Source organism: Spermophilus citellus (assembly GCF_964194105.1).
Source record: "Spermophilus citellus genome assembly, chromosome: 9".
Lineage (NCBI taxonomy): Eukaryota > Metazoa > Chordata > Mammalia > Rodentia > Sciuridae > Spermophilus > Spermophilus citellus.
This window is the reverse complement of record NC_138191.1, coordinates 81,550,378-81,567,381: the sequence shown is the minus strand read 5'-3', so window position 1 is coordinate 81,567,381 and position 17,004 is coordinate 81,550,378. Positions and strand designations below refer to the sequence as shown.

Sequence of the window (17,004 nt, the reverse complement as noted above, 5' to 3'; positions counted from 1 at the left end):
AGATGTGACTGAGAGATGAAAGAGTTTGATTCAACAAATCTGATAACAAAGCAATAAAAATAATAACCTTTTATTACCTATAATGTGCTGGGCACTGTATTAGGCTCCTTATATGCATAAACTTATGTAATCTTCATAACAACTTCTGTTAGTTGAGTAGTAGTATTATTCTCTATTTTACTGAGTTCCCAGAGGGGTTAATTAACTTGTCCAAGGTCATTTAGCTGCTCTGCGGCAGACAAGATTTGAAACCAAATTGATCTGACTCCAAATCCTTTTCTCTTAATAAGCACTATAAAACATGCCTCTATCTGCAAATGCCACTTAGCAGAGGAGCCACATGACAAATTTATACCCTGTAGAGTTGAAACTAATATGATATTCTAATACTGAAAGTATTACAGAGCCCTCTAATTAGTCATAGTCTACATATTTGCTTCAACAAGTCCTTGGAAGTCAGCATGTATTCTCTATTGAACCTAGATAATTAGGAGCATACTGTACAGGGTGGATTGCTAAGCAATTATATAACTTGTAGACTAAGGTATCCTTGCAGTGGTGATTCTGCCAGTAGAGAAAGCTGCAATATTCTTTATATTTAGACATTCATAACATAATAATTCATGGCTATAAAATTCAAGGGATTTACCAGTATAATTTCCACAGGATGTTATTAGAAAGAAGAAACTAGATTAATAGTTGACTGGTACCATGCTTTTGGTAGTATTTCATAAAGTAACCCAGGCTTCTATGAATGGAAGGACTTGTAATGATGTATCAAGACTCATTGTTCAGGGACTAATATCCTTCCTTGCTCCATTTGAGCAAAGAAGGAGTAAGTACCTGAATTTTAAAGTCATTAAAGAAGATTCACAGCCCCTTTTCCTTATGTACTATAACAGTATTTCACTAAATAGCCCCATAAATAATTATCTAGACATAGGATCACAGTGAACATTGTATTATGGGTCTGGCCTGCCCTCAAAGGACTGGAAAACAGGACATAAACATGCCAGAGCTTTGGAGCAAAAGACTTACTTCTTCTCCTCAGCCTATCATAAACACCTAAGCTCAGGAGGTGCCAGAGAACTCACCCATGTTTCTACCAGCTTGGGCAATCTGAATGTAGTCATAGAAGTGATAGGAGAAAAAATTCATGTTCTTAAAATGCTTTAATTTGGTACAGGCAAAATTTTAATCCATAGGAAGAATACTGGAAGCATGAAAATATAAAATGTAATGACCAATAGATTCCAAATAAATGGTCTAGAATTTTATAATTCTTATAACTTAATTACATCAATTTTAAATTATCACCTCCAGATCTCCAAGCATCTGCATCAAGATTTTAACTTCTTTAACTCCACCCTTGGGGAAAAAAATGAACTTTCCTCTGGTGTGGATATGAGTATTGCATCAAATAGAATTTTTTATATGATTAATATTAAGAAGAGAAGGATAATCTGACATGCAGAATAAAAGCATTTATTTGAAACCTTTACTCAGAGATCTCAATACTCAGAGATATATATGGCATTGGCAAGTTCGGAAATGTACAAGAATAGCTTTCCAGTTTTGCTCTGCCTCATGGCATTGAGTGATTCATAAACAAAGGGCTACAAAAGCCCTTGACTTAGGAAAAAGGTACATGCTATATGTCTATCTGTCAGGTTTTCTTCACAGATATTAAAAAAACAAGGATAGCAAACACATTTGTCTAGAACTCTTCATTGCCTGTGATTTTATTTACCAAATAGATATTAAACTATAAAAAGCACATTTCCTTCATTTTATACAACTGGTAGGCAAATATGATTTGTTTTCTATATTTCTAAATTTGTATTATAAGTAATATAATTTATAAATTTTCCATCCTTATTTCTGCTTTGAGTGATTATGCAATGTAATGTAATTTGTAGAACCTATGAATTATGTGAAAATAACATTCAAGAATAAGAGCATATTGTCGATAGACTATATTTTGGACTAAGTTTGAGAAGCAGTTGAAATATAGATCTGATGATTTAAATAAACCTGGACTTATTAAGAGTCAATTTTAAGTATAAATTATGTTCTGGTACAACAGATTACTTCAGCTGCCTCTTAGTCATACTGCAGTTTGAGGTTTAGAGAGCCACTTGGTTATTTAAGGACATTATAAGTGAGATAGCAAGGCTTTTTAAATAAAAATATTGGAAGAAAGATCCTAAATCTATTTATAAATGTAGTCTTTATGATTTTCTACTAGTATAAATGTAGTCTATAATCTTCTATTAATAGAATTCCCTCAGCCATAACAATTATAGAATTTTTGAAAAGCACGGTAGACCAGCTGCAATGGTACACACCTATAATCCCAGAAGCTCAGGAGGCTGAGGCAGGAAGATCACAAGCTCAAAGCCAGCCTCAGCAACTTAGCAAGGTCCTAAGCAACTTAGCCAAACCCTATCTCATAATCAAAATAAAAATGTCTTTGGATGTGGCTCAGTGGTTAATCTCCCCTGGGTTCAATCCCAGGTACCAAAATTTTTTTTTTAAATAAAGGCATAGTAAAATGCTTTAGCCAATTGGAAAATGTCAGTGACTAGATATTATAAAGAAGACATGGATTTCAGCTTTAAAAAACTAATAATCAAATATCTTTCTACATAGACATAGTTCTTTAGGAAAATATCACCAAAGCATACATGTGAAAAAATAAGGTAATTAAAAAGTACCCGTTTAAATAAGAACTTTAATTGTGACTTTTAAATTCAACAATACACTTAGAAAATCATAAAAATTGAGAATTTCATCACTGTGTGATATAGCCTAACAACGAGTAAAATCTCTCCTTTTTTTTCAATAAAATTAAAGCCCAAATCACACAGCTAGCTATAGTAGTTGCTAGAGTTATGTATTATTTATATTCTGTCTGCTGTTTCACATTAGCTATTTAGCCTGGAACCTGATAAGCAAAGGGAAAAATGGAATAGGAAAGGATTTAGAGACTTTATTTTTAAATTTGTTTCTATTCTTTGGAAAATGTCAAGCATTTCCAATCAAAATATGAAAGCTCTTAACATTAGTGCAAAAATAATATGTAATTACTAAAAACAATTGACAGGTCCACCAATGGAAATTAATTACTGAGAGTCAATTAGGTTATTGAGAAGGGTGTGTCAAATCTTTCACATTCCTTTTACAAAGTTACTGCACGTTTAAAAGTGGTATTCCAAGGACTTTTGTCTACTTTCTTGTTTGAATAGGTTATAACCAACTAGAATTCCTGGAAATATTATAAAGCCAAAATTGCTAGAAATAAATAAATAAAAAGCAGTATATGTCAGGTCTCTTGTCTATAGCATCATCATTTAACAATGTTTTTTTCAAAAAACATTTAGACACATATATATGTATATATATATATATAAGCAAAGCAAATTATATATATAATATCATAAAATTTTCTGAAAATCTACCCCCATAATTGTTCTAGGCTGGAAGTGGAGGGCATTTCATCTCCTGATCCCAGCTTCCAAATAAATCACTAACAAGCAAAATAAATAAACAAGAAGATATTATGGAACTGTAATCGTGATAGTTTGTATTTATCTTAAGTCACTTTTCCTAGATGATGAGCCTGAGATGGGGATTTTGTGCAAGTTCTTTTTTTTTAATTGAAGATTTATTTTCAGATGAAAGCTATAAGAGCAGGGTTAGAGACTAAGCAAATACATATATTAACAGAAGCCTGATTCCACATCAATGGCACCCACAGGGTTGTCTCACCCTAAGAGGAGAAATCGTCTTTAATACTCTAGTATCAGCCAGTCCTTGGCTGTAGGCCTCCCCAAAGAGGAGGCGGTAACTTGCCAAGCATTTCCCAGGAAAGGAGGCTGCAGGCTGAGAGGATTTCAAGGAAAATGTCCAATCCTGAGCAGCACCTGCAGCTTGTGGACACAAGTCTGATACAGGAAATCTGGCAGATCACCAAGAGTGTCCATTACTGCATTGTGAAAATGGGTTTCTTTCATGTTTCAAACTAAAAGTGCTTTAGTACCAGAGATTCTGATGTACTCCCATCCATACGAATTACTGTTCCAAAGTGCAGTGCTTTCAACCATGGCATCAGAAGAATTTCCAGCAGCTGAAACTTGAGTACAGATTCTGAAATTGGCTATGTCAGATTTTTTGCAGTGAGACTGATTTAAATATGCTTTAAAACCCTATGATTATTCTAATTCAATGTTTTTCTTAGGAAAAAACTGCATTCTACAAATAAAGCACTAGTTCATTTAAGAGTAAGTAATTATAATTGAGTCAAATCTGTATTTCTTTGTAGCTAAAGAAAGTGATTTGTAAAACTAGGTATTGATCAGAAGGATCAAGGAAATTTGGAGTGAATGTCTTAAGAGGTAAAAATAGAGTCAGACAATAAGAGACAGATATTAAGGAAAGGGAATCTATGACAAATAAAAAAAGAAACCCAGGTAACTACGCATCACTTTTATTGTGCCATTTTTCCTCTTTGGGTATGTGAAGAAATTGTGAGAACTCAATGAATTTATTCTTATATCCTATAAATTCAAAATTACACTGTCCCTAAAGATTCTTTGGATGAGTCGGGGAAAGCCACAAACAGATGAGAATAGATATCCAGGAAAGGCTGACAATGAGTTAGCCTAAAGTCCCAGAACTAAGCTAGAAAGTTAGATTAATAGGTCACAATTTAGAGTGAGTTATTTTTAAATTTCATATACATATATAAATTTTATATTTATGTATATAATAAGATAAATTCAAAATTAAATTAAGCAGTTATAATGGTTTAGGATTACTATATAAGGTATCAGATTATATATGTGCATATATTTAGTTGCCTATTATATTTACAATGTAATTAATATAGTTATACATAGTCTTTTTTAAAATTTATCTATTTATTCTAATATGTTATACATTACAGCAGAATGCATTTCAATTTATAGTGCACATACAGAGCACCATTTTTCACGTCTCTGGTTGTGCACAAAGTAGAGTCACACCATTTGTGAACTAGTTCTATTTTCTTAAGCATAATAGACAACAAACTGTTTCCTATATTTGAAACCTTGTTGATTAAACCTCATTATCCTGCACAAACCATATTCCCATAATAAGGGATTATATTTTAACACCCAGGGACATTCATTAGTAGGAAGTAAGCAACCTTTTTTAGTATTGAACTTAAACATCAAAGTGATTAAAGAAAATTCACATCCTACTTTTTGTTTATTTGCCTCTTTGTTTACTGAAGTGTCTGTTTATGTATAGAGGGAAATCATATGTTCCCTCTGTTCCCTACTTCAAGAATGTTTCCACCTTGACTTAGAATGACTAATTTAGAGGAATACCTAGACTTGGGAAATTTTACTTGTTCCTTTACTGTAAGAAAGACTGATATGTTTGGTTTTGTATGAATTGCACACACCAGCTGGGGTAGATTCAGTTCCCTGAAGGTGTCCACCTCTGAACCATAAAAAGTAGTCAAAGAACAAAGAGTGAATCAAGAACTAATTGTACTTAAGATCCTTCTGCTGGTCCTTCCTTCTGGTGTGAGCTGCTTCCCTTTCATTCATCATCCTAGGCAGCCTCAGATCTTTTACCCTGCACAACACAACTATCCTCCATAAATATATTCTCAGTCCCAGATGCATAAACTACAATAACCTTTTTTATTTAACCTATACATTTCAAAAATTTATACAAGTAACAATTGAAAATATTGTACTATAACATTTCAAATAATATAGAAATATAAAGACTAAAAGTGGAAAATGAACTTACTTTTTCACTCTACTCCACACTGCCAATGTATAGCCACTTTCAATCAACATGTCAGGAATTCATGGCTCTACTGTCTTCTGGTCATTTGCTCCAGACGTTTTGGCCTTCTTATTTCACTGCAACATCTAAGAAATACCCCTAGCACAGTCTGACTATACAACAAAGTGTTAGTTATTAAGAAAAACATTATTAAACCTTTAAGAATCATAATTTGATTGAATATAGCTTACAACAAGACACTCACACTTCAAAAACCTTATTTGAGCTTACGTGACAAAAAAAAAAAAGTTTGACTGAATTCATCAATTTGCAATTCATGATTTTGAAATACAAAGACAGTGTCAAAAAATTACACAATTGAAAGGACTTTGAGGGAGCCTGCAGGGATGATAATCAGAAACCTGAATACCAATACTATTTTAGGAATAGCTACGAAGGAGAATACAGAACCACCTAGAGTAACCTCCTCCTGTTTTTAATAGTTTCTACTATTTTATGCTTTTTGCAGTGCTGAGAAGGAAAGCCATTAGGGGATCTGGAAGAATGGGTAAACTGTATGAAGCTCAGCAATCCAAATATCTACCACCAGTTGGGGTCTCATATTTAAAAACAAGCTTTAAAAGACTTATAAAATAAATGAAAAAAAAGTCTTTCTTTTTCTTTATAAATTCAGAAATCTGGAATGATAATAAGTGGGAGAATATGATCATTGACTTTTAAAAGAAAATATGACAAGTAAAAGAAAATTATTTTTAAGCTCAAAATTTTCATCAAGAAATAAGCAGGATGAAAATGTCCTTTGAATCATAATAGATAGACATCCAGAGATGTTTAATTGATAGAGAATCATGAGAATACTGGAGCAATTAATGAAATGTAAAATATAATTATAACATAACCAAAACCAAACACAATTTTAGTTCTCACATTCCAGTTTCAAGAAAAGAACTGTCCATAATGACCAGTATCAAACTATTAAAAAAATTATAATGATCACTCTATCATTTCTAAAAGGAATCTCATAGAAAAGGCAATGAGTTGCTTATGTTTTAGATACTTTAAATAAGTCAAAAGAACTATATTTTATGTACATATAAAATACTAAACAAACTTTTAGAATGATCTAAAAAATCAAACAATATGTGTTTCTTCTGCTAGGATATTATGTTTTATAATATTGCCACTAAAATATTTGTAATCTCATAGTCAATTTCTCTGGGTTTCACTAGTCTCCTGATTGCTCCAATGCATTAATAATTTTTAACAAGTACAAGCAAGTGGTTTCTATTTTATTGTTTACTCTATTAAAAAGTAGGTGAAATTGATTTTGAAATTCCTTTAAACATCTGCACAAGATTTTTGCAAAACCTCTAGATGACTTTAATCAGTTATAGAATTTTAATTTACATCTAACTCTAATTTCCTAGGTTTCTAAAGCAATTCTCCTTTTTGTCCTTCTCATGGGTTTTCCATTTCATTGTTTTGTGAGTTAAAGCTCAGTCATACCTTGAAGCACCATGTTCAGCCGTTAGTGACTCTCTTTCTTTCTCTTTTCTTCCTTTCCTGACTTTCCCCAATGACCATGGGATAAATCTCATCTCTTGTTGCATAGAAATTTCTCAGTTGCTAAGGTAGCAAATTGTTCAAAGCCTAAAATGTACACATAGCAATTAACCTTAAAATATTTCATTATCATACTTCTAATTCATTTTTTTAAAAAGAAAGAGTGAAAGAGGAGAGAGAGAGAGAGAGAGAGAGAGAGAGAGAGAATTTTTAATATTTATTATTTTTTAGTTCTCGGCGGACACAACATCTTTGTTGGTATGTGGTGCTGAGGATCCAACCCGGGCCGCACGCATGCCAGGCGAGCGCACTACCGCTTGAGCCACATCCCCAGCCCAACTTCTAATTCATAAAGAAAAACACTATTGATAATACCTTGTCTTTTATAATATTGATAATACCTTGTCATCTTCGAATAATTGTAGAGACTAAGTAAACACAGTCTATTATGTATGTTTAATGTTGCTTCTTCAAGACACAATAGAGCTACATATTAATGTTGCCCACTTAAGGAAAAGAAAACTAATATTTGCTACTATGGGAGAAAAACAGTAGCCCCTTAAAAGCTGTTAAATCTATGGCTCTGTTTGCTATTTTCTTGAGTTGGTTTTTCCTCTAGAAACTCTCATTGAACTTTCCATAATTACAAGACATCATGAAATTCTATATTCTAGTATATTTAATGTGTTCTGAATTATAATTGTAATAGTGTATAATTTTTACTTGAGGTATGGCCTTCCTAGAAGCCAATTTCTTAGCATCAGCTAGAGCTAAGATTTTTTTTTCTAGAATTTTAAAGAAAATCATATTTCAAAAATTGAAGTTGCAGTTCCCTTAAGACAAGTTCTATTTTGGAATCTACACTTACAAGAGCTGAGACTGTCATAGTCACTCACCTTCATCATTAAACACACACACACACACACACACACACACAAAGCTCTTTTCTCCTCTAAAGTTAGAATGTTAAGTACTGGTCTTGTAGTCTAACTTTCTGAATCCTTGGTTTATGTCTGGAGGTGTAGAAGGTAGGTAACTAGTAAGATAAGGTCAGAACTGAACACTGTGAGAAATCTCCTAAATTCATCCTTTCTCAAAAGTACTTGTGAAAAGCAAAACTTTCTATACAGCCATGAGGGGTACTTTTGGAAGACTCATCTATGACATAGGTAAAGACTGGTTTTTAAGTGGGGCAGAATATGAGATGGCAACAGGTCATGCCCATATGGAGCATCAAGGTCTGTGTCTCACACACATCCAGATGTTGATGTCTGAGGAAAGCAAAGATGTCCCTTCTTTTGAAAGGACTTTAAAGCATCTATGATGTTGCTCTGTCATGAGATAATCTCCAGAGGTGGTACTTAGGGAAGCTACTGGGCTGAAGCCATTAAGAAACCTGAAAGTTATTAATGAGAGGAGAGAAAAACACTCAGATATTAGCCATAAACTACGAACTAGGGTACATACTAGCACCCACTACTATAAGGAGCTGATGCTTCTCTGTTGGAGTTAACAGTTATTAAGAACTACTAGAAAACCCTGCAGATAGGACCCATAGACACTACTGAGTAAATGATAATTGGAACCATTATCACTGTGAGCCACCACAAGAAATACTACAAATGAGGAGGGAGGGGCTTTCCAGCCCTCTTCCTGTCTCCTTCCAAAATAAGAGATGTTAATCCCCTTACCTACTGGGAATTCTAGAGAAATATGACAAATGACAAGTGTTGGTCTTTCAATAAATTCCAGAAGTGTAATTTTCTGGTATAGTTGAAGACAGTTGCATAAAAGAACTGGGATTATAGTTCAGCTTTCATACTTTTAATAATTATAGTAACATTTGAACCCTATACTGAATACCATCTACTGTTCTAAGTAGACTGCATGTATTCACTCACTTAATGCAACTATTATGTACCATTATTTTATCCGTTTTACCAATGAAAAGTTATGTATACAAACTTTAACTTGCTCAAGTTCATCTATTTGTAAATGTTAAACTCAGTTAACTCTGGAGCTTAACTACTAATTGCTTGCACAATATAGTAGACAGGAAAAAAATGAACCTGTGAGTATGTTACATTACATAGGAAGGGTGACATGAGGAGACTATCCTGGATTATCCAGATGCCTCCAGTATAATCACATGGGTCCTTAAAAGGAGACTTTTTTCCAGATGCAGATGGAAAGAGATATGACAACGGAAAAATGGTCAGAGAGATACACAATTTCTGCCTTAGAAAATAGAAGAAGGGGACTATGAGCCAAGGAATGTGAACATTCCCAGAAGATAGGGAAGGCTGGGAAATGGATTTTTTCCCAGGAGATTTCAGAAAAGAATGCAGCCTTGCCAATATTTTTGTTGAGACCCATTGAGAACTGCTTTGGAAGTCTAGCCAACAGAACTCTAAGATGATAAATTTTTGATGTTTTAAGCCACTAAGTTCGTGATAATTTGTTCCAGCAGCAATAGAAAACTAATATTTATTGCCTTATTGAAAAAATATACTTACTGAGGTTTTACTTTTACTGAGGTTTTTCTCTGCCTTGGGCAAGATGATTTTACTATAATTTTAGATAATAGATTATTTCAGTAGTTTTGAATATATTACTTGATAGTTTGACCTACATTTAGCACTCTACCAAAGTTTACAAGAAGCTGAACATATTCTAGATGTTGCTAACAGAAAGTTGATAAGATGCAACTCTTTGGATCTTTGATGCATATAAGATGCTTCCTATTATTTAGAAAATTAGGAGACTGATTTTCACCAAACAGTAGAAAGTTATTGTTCTAATTTTCAGAATACAGAGTCTGATGAGTCCCCACCAAATTCTGTCACTGATGCCAAAGTTTTCTTTGAAGTCTCAGAATGAAATGAGTTGTTGAAAGGGTGACACATTACCACAATGAGCTTTTTCAAAGCAATGTCAAAGTTTTCATATTTCTCATCAATATTCATCATACCAGAGACTGCAGAATGGGCTCAGATTAATTGGTCTCTTTCATTTATATACCTGAATACAATGAAACATTAGTGCACTGGCCTTTGGATGCAGTCTTTTGGGAAACATTCCACCTCCACAATAAGGAATGCCACAGACCATTATCAAATGTAGCACTCAGTGCTGTTTCCTCTAACACGGCAATATGCTGGCAGAAAGGATATATATATATAGAAAAAGCTATACCAATAGGCAGAAGCAGTTTCCTAGTTGATGAAATTTATTGATCGAAAAGAAATAATAAAGCTTTAGAAAAAAGTACAGGCTTTTGGAAGACTCAGGCTATCATAAAAGTAAATTTCAAGGCCAGTCATCAAAACAGCAGTTGAATATCACAAAACCATGTGATGGGTGAAATTAAACCTGCTGCAGACACCACATTCGTAACCTCTACACATTCAGCTTGTAGAGTGTTGCTAGTTGCTCTCAGCATTGCAAATGTGATGGCCATAATTCAGCTCCTATGGTCAGGATTCATACAAACCTTATTAAACTGTTCCTGTGCACTGAGCTGAAGAAAAGCCATCAGAATTAATCAAGTAGCACAGACTTTGACTGCAAGGATCAAATAAGGTCAAAACAGCATCTCCCCCAGTATCAAGAGATGTGGTGTCTCATTTTTGGCAATAGTATCATTCTGCTAATGGTACAGAGACCCCAACAGTAAAAAATGGAATCTCTGGGGAACTGATTATATCTACAGTCTCCTGGATTAATGGAGTGTGGCAGCTGTGTGCCCAATGTGGCAAAAGACCCAGTAGGGTTTTATTTGTTGTCACAACCAGTGCCATGCAGTGGTGGCTTAATCATTGTTCTTTATTAGCGATCCTTTTTCAAACAACTGGTTTTCTCTTTTCTTCTAAATTGACCATTTTACAACTAAATTGGCCAAAGATCACTCATAATAATGCCACCATTAACCTAAAATTTCATCTGTTTTTACGGTGTCCTTAACACACTATAAGTCATACATAATCATTGTAGAAACATAAGAAAACACAGATTGAAAAAATAAAATCGATGTCCTATTACCAGTATAATCACTGTTAATGCTTAGGAATTATCTTTCCAGATATTTTCCTACACAAATATTAACAGATTTCATATTAACAGATTTCAGCAAAAATGGTGTCATACCACACAGCCTTTTATAAGCCACCTGTTCACCAAGCATTCACCTATTTCTCTATCAGCCATGTGGACTTCATTCTGTTTTACAGATTTACCATAATTGCTTTAATCAATTCCCTGTTTTTAGACATTTAGCTATAGTTTATAATTTTTGTTATTACAATGATACTATAGTGAACATATTAGTACAGGTATGTTGCATATTTTTTCAGTTATTTTCTTAAGATAAGTTCTAGAAATCTAATTAATTGATTAAAACTTATGAAGTTTTTTAGTGATTTGGGTGCCTGTAATTTCCTCCTTAAAGAAGAAGGAAAATTTTAAGTTAGAAAGCAAAAAATCATTCAAAGACTTTAAGCTAATTAGTTTTTAAAGATCTGAAATACTGTATTAAAACATGAATAATAGTGGTTTAATTTGGGTTTGTTAAATCATTTACACACACACACATGAATGAACACATAACATGCATACACACAGAGTTTTGTGTTTCAGTGAGGTCATTAAATTTATAAACCAGCAAATGACATGATTTTCTAAATAAAAGGCAAAGATGTCGAAATTTTATCTTCTGTTTTTGTTAATAATTCTTAGGAATTTTTTAAAATTAATAATAGTTGGATTGAGATCTGATTCACATACCATAAAATTCACCCTTTTAAAGTATGTGGTTAAGTAGTTTTGTATATTTGAAGAGTTATACAACCTTCATCACTAATTTCAGATTATTTTTATGACCTTCAAAAAGAAACTCTGGGTTGGGATTTAGCTTAGTTGAAGAATATTTGCCTAGCCTACATGGGTAGGACCTGGGTAGGATCCCCAATATTGCAAAGGAAGGAAAAAAGAAAACTCTGTATGTATTAACAGTTGCTCCCCACCAACTACTCCCCAGCCCCTGGCAAACACTAATCTACTTTCTGTTTCTATGCATTTACCTATTCTTTTTGTTGTTCTTCTTCTTCATTTTAAGCTATATATGACAGTAGAGTGCATTTTGATACACTATACATACATGAAGTGTAACTTACTCTAATTAGGATTATTTATATTCTGTGGTTGTACATGTTGTGGAGTTTCTGGTGATATATTCATATATGAACGTAGGAATGCCCAGTTCATTCTACTGTCTTTCATTAGCCTATTCTTGCCATTTTATTTAGCATAATTTTTTTGCATGGATTAGTACTTCATTCCATTTTATCACCAAACAATATCCCCGTGTATGGATATACCACTTTATGTATTCATCAGTTTATTCTTTGTCAGTTAAAATCTTGTCATCATCATGCTTATAACCCTTTGGTAACTCCTGTAACTGATAAAAACGACTATGTAAGGTCATTTTGATCTGGTCCTGACATACCTTTGGGCCTGATTTTCTGCCACATTTCTAACCCCATCCACCCCACTCTTCCACCACCAATCCAGGCATCACTACTTATATTTACTCACTTTTGTGTGTGCTATGGCCTCTATCTGCCATATCCTTCCCATCTTCATCTGTGTGTCTGCCTTCTACTTCTCCTTTATGATCTAGCTGTCAGATATCCATCTCCTTTTCTGGGAAGCCCCTACACACCAGGTACAAGCTGGGTACAACATCTCTTATACCTCCATCCTAACACTTATCACACTATTTAGTAATTGTTAGTTTTCTTGACTTCTCTTCCACTAGATTGTGAGCTCACTGAAGTACAGAAATTATATTCTATATATCTCTGTATCATTAGCAATCAAAGCTCATAAGTGTTTGCTTTATGTCCATGATAAATAAAATTAACTTGACTTTTTATAAACTGATCAATTTGAGGATCTTATAACTATGTAGACAAAAAATTTATTTAGAATGTATGTTGGATTTTTTTATGCTTAATTCTTGTGTATATTCTATGTGAAAATTCTCAGTAAAATAGACAGTAATTAACTCATTAAAATAAACGAATATGTATCTACAGTTCTAGTAGGGCCTTTAAAGTAAATGTTGAATTTAAAACCTATCAAGTGGGTAACATTTTTAATATAGAATGACTTAACACAAATTCAGAATTTATTTAAAAATTGTTCAATAACATTTCAAATGATTTAAGAAAGGATTTTTATGAATACATCATGAGATAAATTTATATATTATAATTGTACTTTGAAAACAAGATGAGTTTTTTCTGGTTTTGTTTTTGTAAGTTGACATGTCACTTTTCTTAAAATTGGCTTGGAGATTTACTTAAAGTAATACAATAATCTTTAAAGCTTGCATGTATAAACTGTTTTTTAAATCTGTTTTATCTGTTTTCTATATGAAAATGTGTTTAAATGGTCCTAGTTGGTAATGGAATCCTAACCTATGTTACTTCTGACTTATAGGGTATCTTTGTTACTAGGGTTCAGCCTGATGGGCCAGCCTCCAACCTTTTACAGCCTGGTGATAAGATTCTTCAGGTAAGACAGATAAAAGCAATGCATGCAAATGCTGACACTGAAACAAACATGTAACCATGTTGTTAAGTTAAATGACTTGGATTAAATGATTGAAAATAAATCCTCACATTTTTTAAATTTTCTTTTATTATTTTGAAGTTGAGAAACAAGTCAAAAACAATTTGATCTGATAGAATCCTATGTCCCTAGCATCTAACGTATTACATGGCACATAGTAGTGTTTTGCCTATTTTAATTGAGTTGAATGGAATTACATGATAATATAAGAATATTTTATATGTGTGTGCATGCAGGTACACACATATGAACCTATGCATAGTTATTAAGTATAAGTGAGAGTGATTGAGTGCCCATTTAGGGTATCCATGTGACTTTAGATAAGGGAGAAAGGCAGGTCCATATTTAATTTCTCAACAGGATGCTTATTACTCGTTGAATACTGTGGAACACATGATTGTGTTTGTCTATTCCCCTGTACAGGTGAACATGAGATTAGCTAGAGATAAGGCGACTTTTTAAAATATACTGTCCAATAGAAAGACTTTGTTTAACTTAAATCGCTGCATTTCAGTTAAGGGTCACTCCAGTAATCAGTTAATAAATGCTCAACATAACACTATCCATTTTGCTTTCATTGTCCTCCTCTCTGAATTCATTTACCATGTAAGAGGTGCTTAATCATTTCCTACGTTAAAGGGAAAGACTGTTAAGTATTGTCAGTGTATTTATGATTCGTGTTTTGAGTCCCAAAATTTCCCACTATATAAACAAATGCAACTACCTGAAATTGCTGTTTAGCAATTTTTTAAAAATTGAAATGATTCAGCATAATATATTGAAGGTTTAGATAAACTGAGAAGACAGGCCATGTAGGAAAGGAATTTTCATCAGTTCAAAACACAAAAGAATGTAAGACCCCCGCCCTCAAAACAACTCTAAAGAGATTTTCTTTCTCCTATTTAAGAAAATCCTAAAAAAGTAGAAATCATATGTAGCCCAATACATGTATAACAAGATTTCTTTAAAATTTTATCCTTAAAAATATTTTTTCATTTATTTTTTATTTGTTCTTTCCAGATATACATGACAGTAAAATGTGTTTTGATATATTATACATACATTAAGTATAATTTATTCTCATTTGGATCCCATTCTTTTGGTTGTACATGATATGAAGTTTCACTGGTCATGTATGAACATAGGAAAGTTACATCGGATTCATTCTGCTGTTTTTCATATTCCCATCCCTCCTCCCTTCCCTTCATTCCTCTTTGTCTAATTCAATAAACTTCTATTCTCCCCACACACAACCCTGACTTATTGTGTGTTAGCATCCACATATCAGAGACAACATCAGTCTTTGGGTTTTTGGGACTGCTTATTTCACTTAGCGTGATAGTCTCCAGTTCCATCCATTTACCAGCAAATATCGTAAAGTCATTCTTCTTTATGGCTGAGTAATATCCCATTGTGTATACATGCCACATTTTCTTTATCCATTCATCTGTTGAAGGGCACCTAGTTTGATTCCATTGCTTTGCTATTGTGAATTGAGCTGATCTAAACTTTGATGTTGTTGTGTCACTGTAGTATGCTGATTTGAACACTTTGGGGTATATACAGAAGAGTAGGATAACTGGTCAAATCGTGGTTCCATTCCAAGTTTTCTGAGGTGCTTTCCAGAGTAGTTGCACCAATTTGCAGTCTCACCAGCAATGTATGAGTGTACTTTTCATCCATATCCTCTCTAACATTTATTGTTACTTGTATTCTTGATAATTGCCATTCTGACTGGAGTGAGATGGAATCTCAGTGTAGTCTTAATTTGCATTTCTCTAATTGCTAGTGATGTTGAATATTTTTTCATACACATATATAAATTCTTCATATATTACCATATAATTCCATTTCATATTGACCAATGAACTAATAAGATCATGACCAGCTACTCAAACTTTCAAAACTGATAGTTCTTTGAAAAGACAAAGGGCTGTCCCAAGCTGAGGCAATATTGCTATGAAGCACTGATCAGCCTGGCTGGGTTCAATCCAGGCAGACAGAAGATGGCAGTTTATCTTTTGATAATTGAAACAAAGGGCTAGGGCTGTAGCTCAGTGGTAGAGCACTTGCCTTGTACATGAGAGGCCCTGGGTTGGATTCCCGGCACCACATAAAAACAAATAAAAGTAAAGATATTGTGTCCATCTACATATATATGAAACATATTGAAACAAAAAAAAGATATAAAATAATCTAAAGCTTTTTTTCACCACTTTAACATAAAGATCTCTGGTTTTGATAGCCTAACTAGTCTTGCAATCCTAATTATTTTACATTCTATCTATGGGCCTCAGATTTGTTATGTGAAAAATAAACTATAGTTTGTAATATATCTGAGGTCCCTCTCAGTTCAGAAACTCACTCGTTTGATAATTTTATAAATTGTTGTGAAAGGCAGCCAAGAGTGACCTAACAACATGACTCCCTAACACTTCGTAAATGCTCATTAGCAAAGGAAATGGCAAGGGGTTTTCTCTACTGAATTTCAAAGCAACTCAGATCTCTGACCTGTCAGATTGAGGATGTTGGACTGAGAAGCATCCTACATACAACCTAAGACAGGTTATGGAGTTTTCTTCATCCATGACAGACACAGCAAAAGATTTTTCTCTTATACTTAGGTTCAGAAAAGAAATATAAACATAAGCATCATAACAAAATTATATTCTGCAAGTGGGAAAATAAATGTCTACTTGGAGAGTATTAGAATACGCTTCTCTGGCCGTAAAATTCTAGAAGGCTTGCTTCTACATGGGGACAAGAGGGTTCAGTATTTCTAATCCCTCAGAGGCACAGAGAAACAGCAAAGTGCACCAAGGAATGGATTCCTAAAGCAAGAAGCAGAAAGGAATGATCAGCTTGATTAGTTAAAAGCCAAGAACACCATGAAACAGCTGCATCTGGATGCCTCCTTTCTCCAAAATGACAATCGATGATGTAACATTTGAATCTTGCTATAAAATTCATTTGTATCTGGTAGAATAAAATCAAAGT

The 17,004-nt window shown here is 33.5% G+C and overlaps 1 protein-coding gene across 3 annotated transcripts in view; it reads left to right on the top strand.

Annotated features, from left to right (window-relative positions):
* LRRC7 (leucine rich repeat containing 7) overlaps positions 1-17,004 on the top strand; it is a gene marked incomplete at both ends in the record, with an annotated part of 429,491 nt that overhangs the window by 397,634 nt on the left and 14,853 nt on the right. For all 3 annotated transcript variants that reach the window (XM_081308133.1, XM_081308135.1, XM_081308134.1), the window contains one exon: positions 13,876-13,950. In XM_081308133.1, coding sequence (XP_081164259.1) covers positions 13,876-13,950 — 75 coding nt within the window. The remainder of the gene's footprint in view (positions 1-13,875; positions 13,951-17,004) is intronic.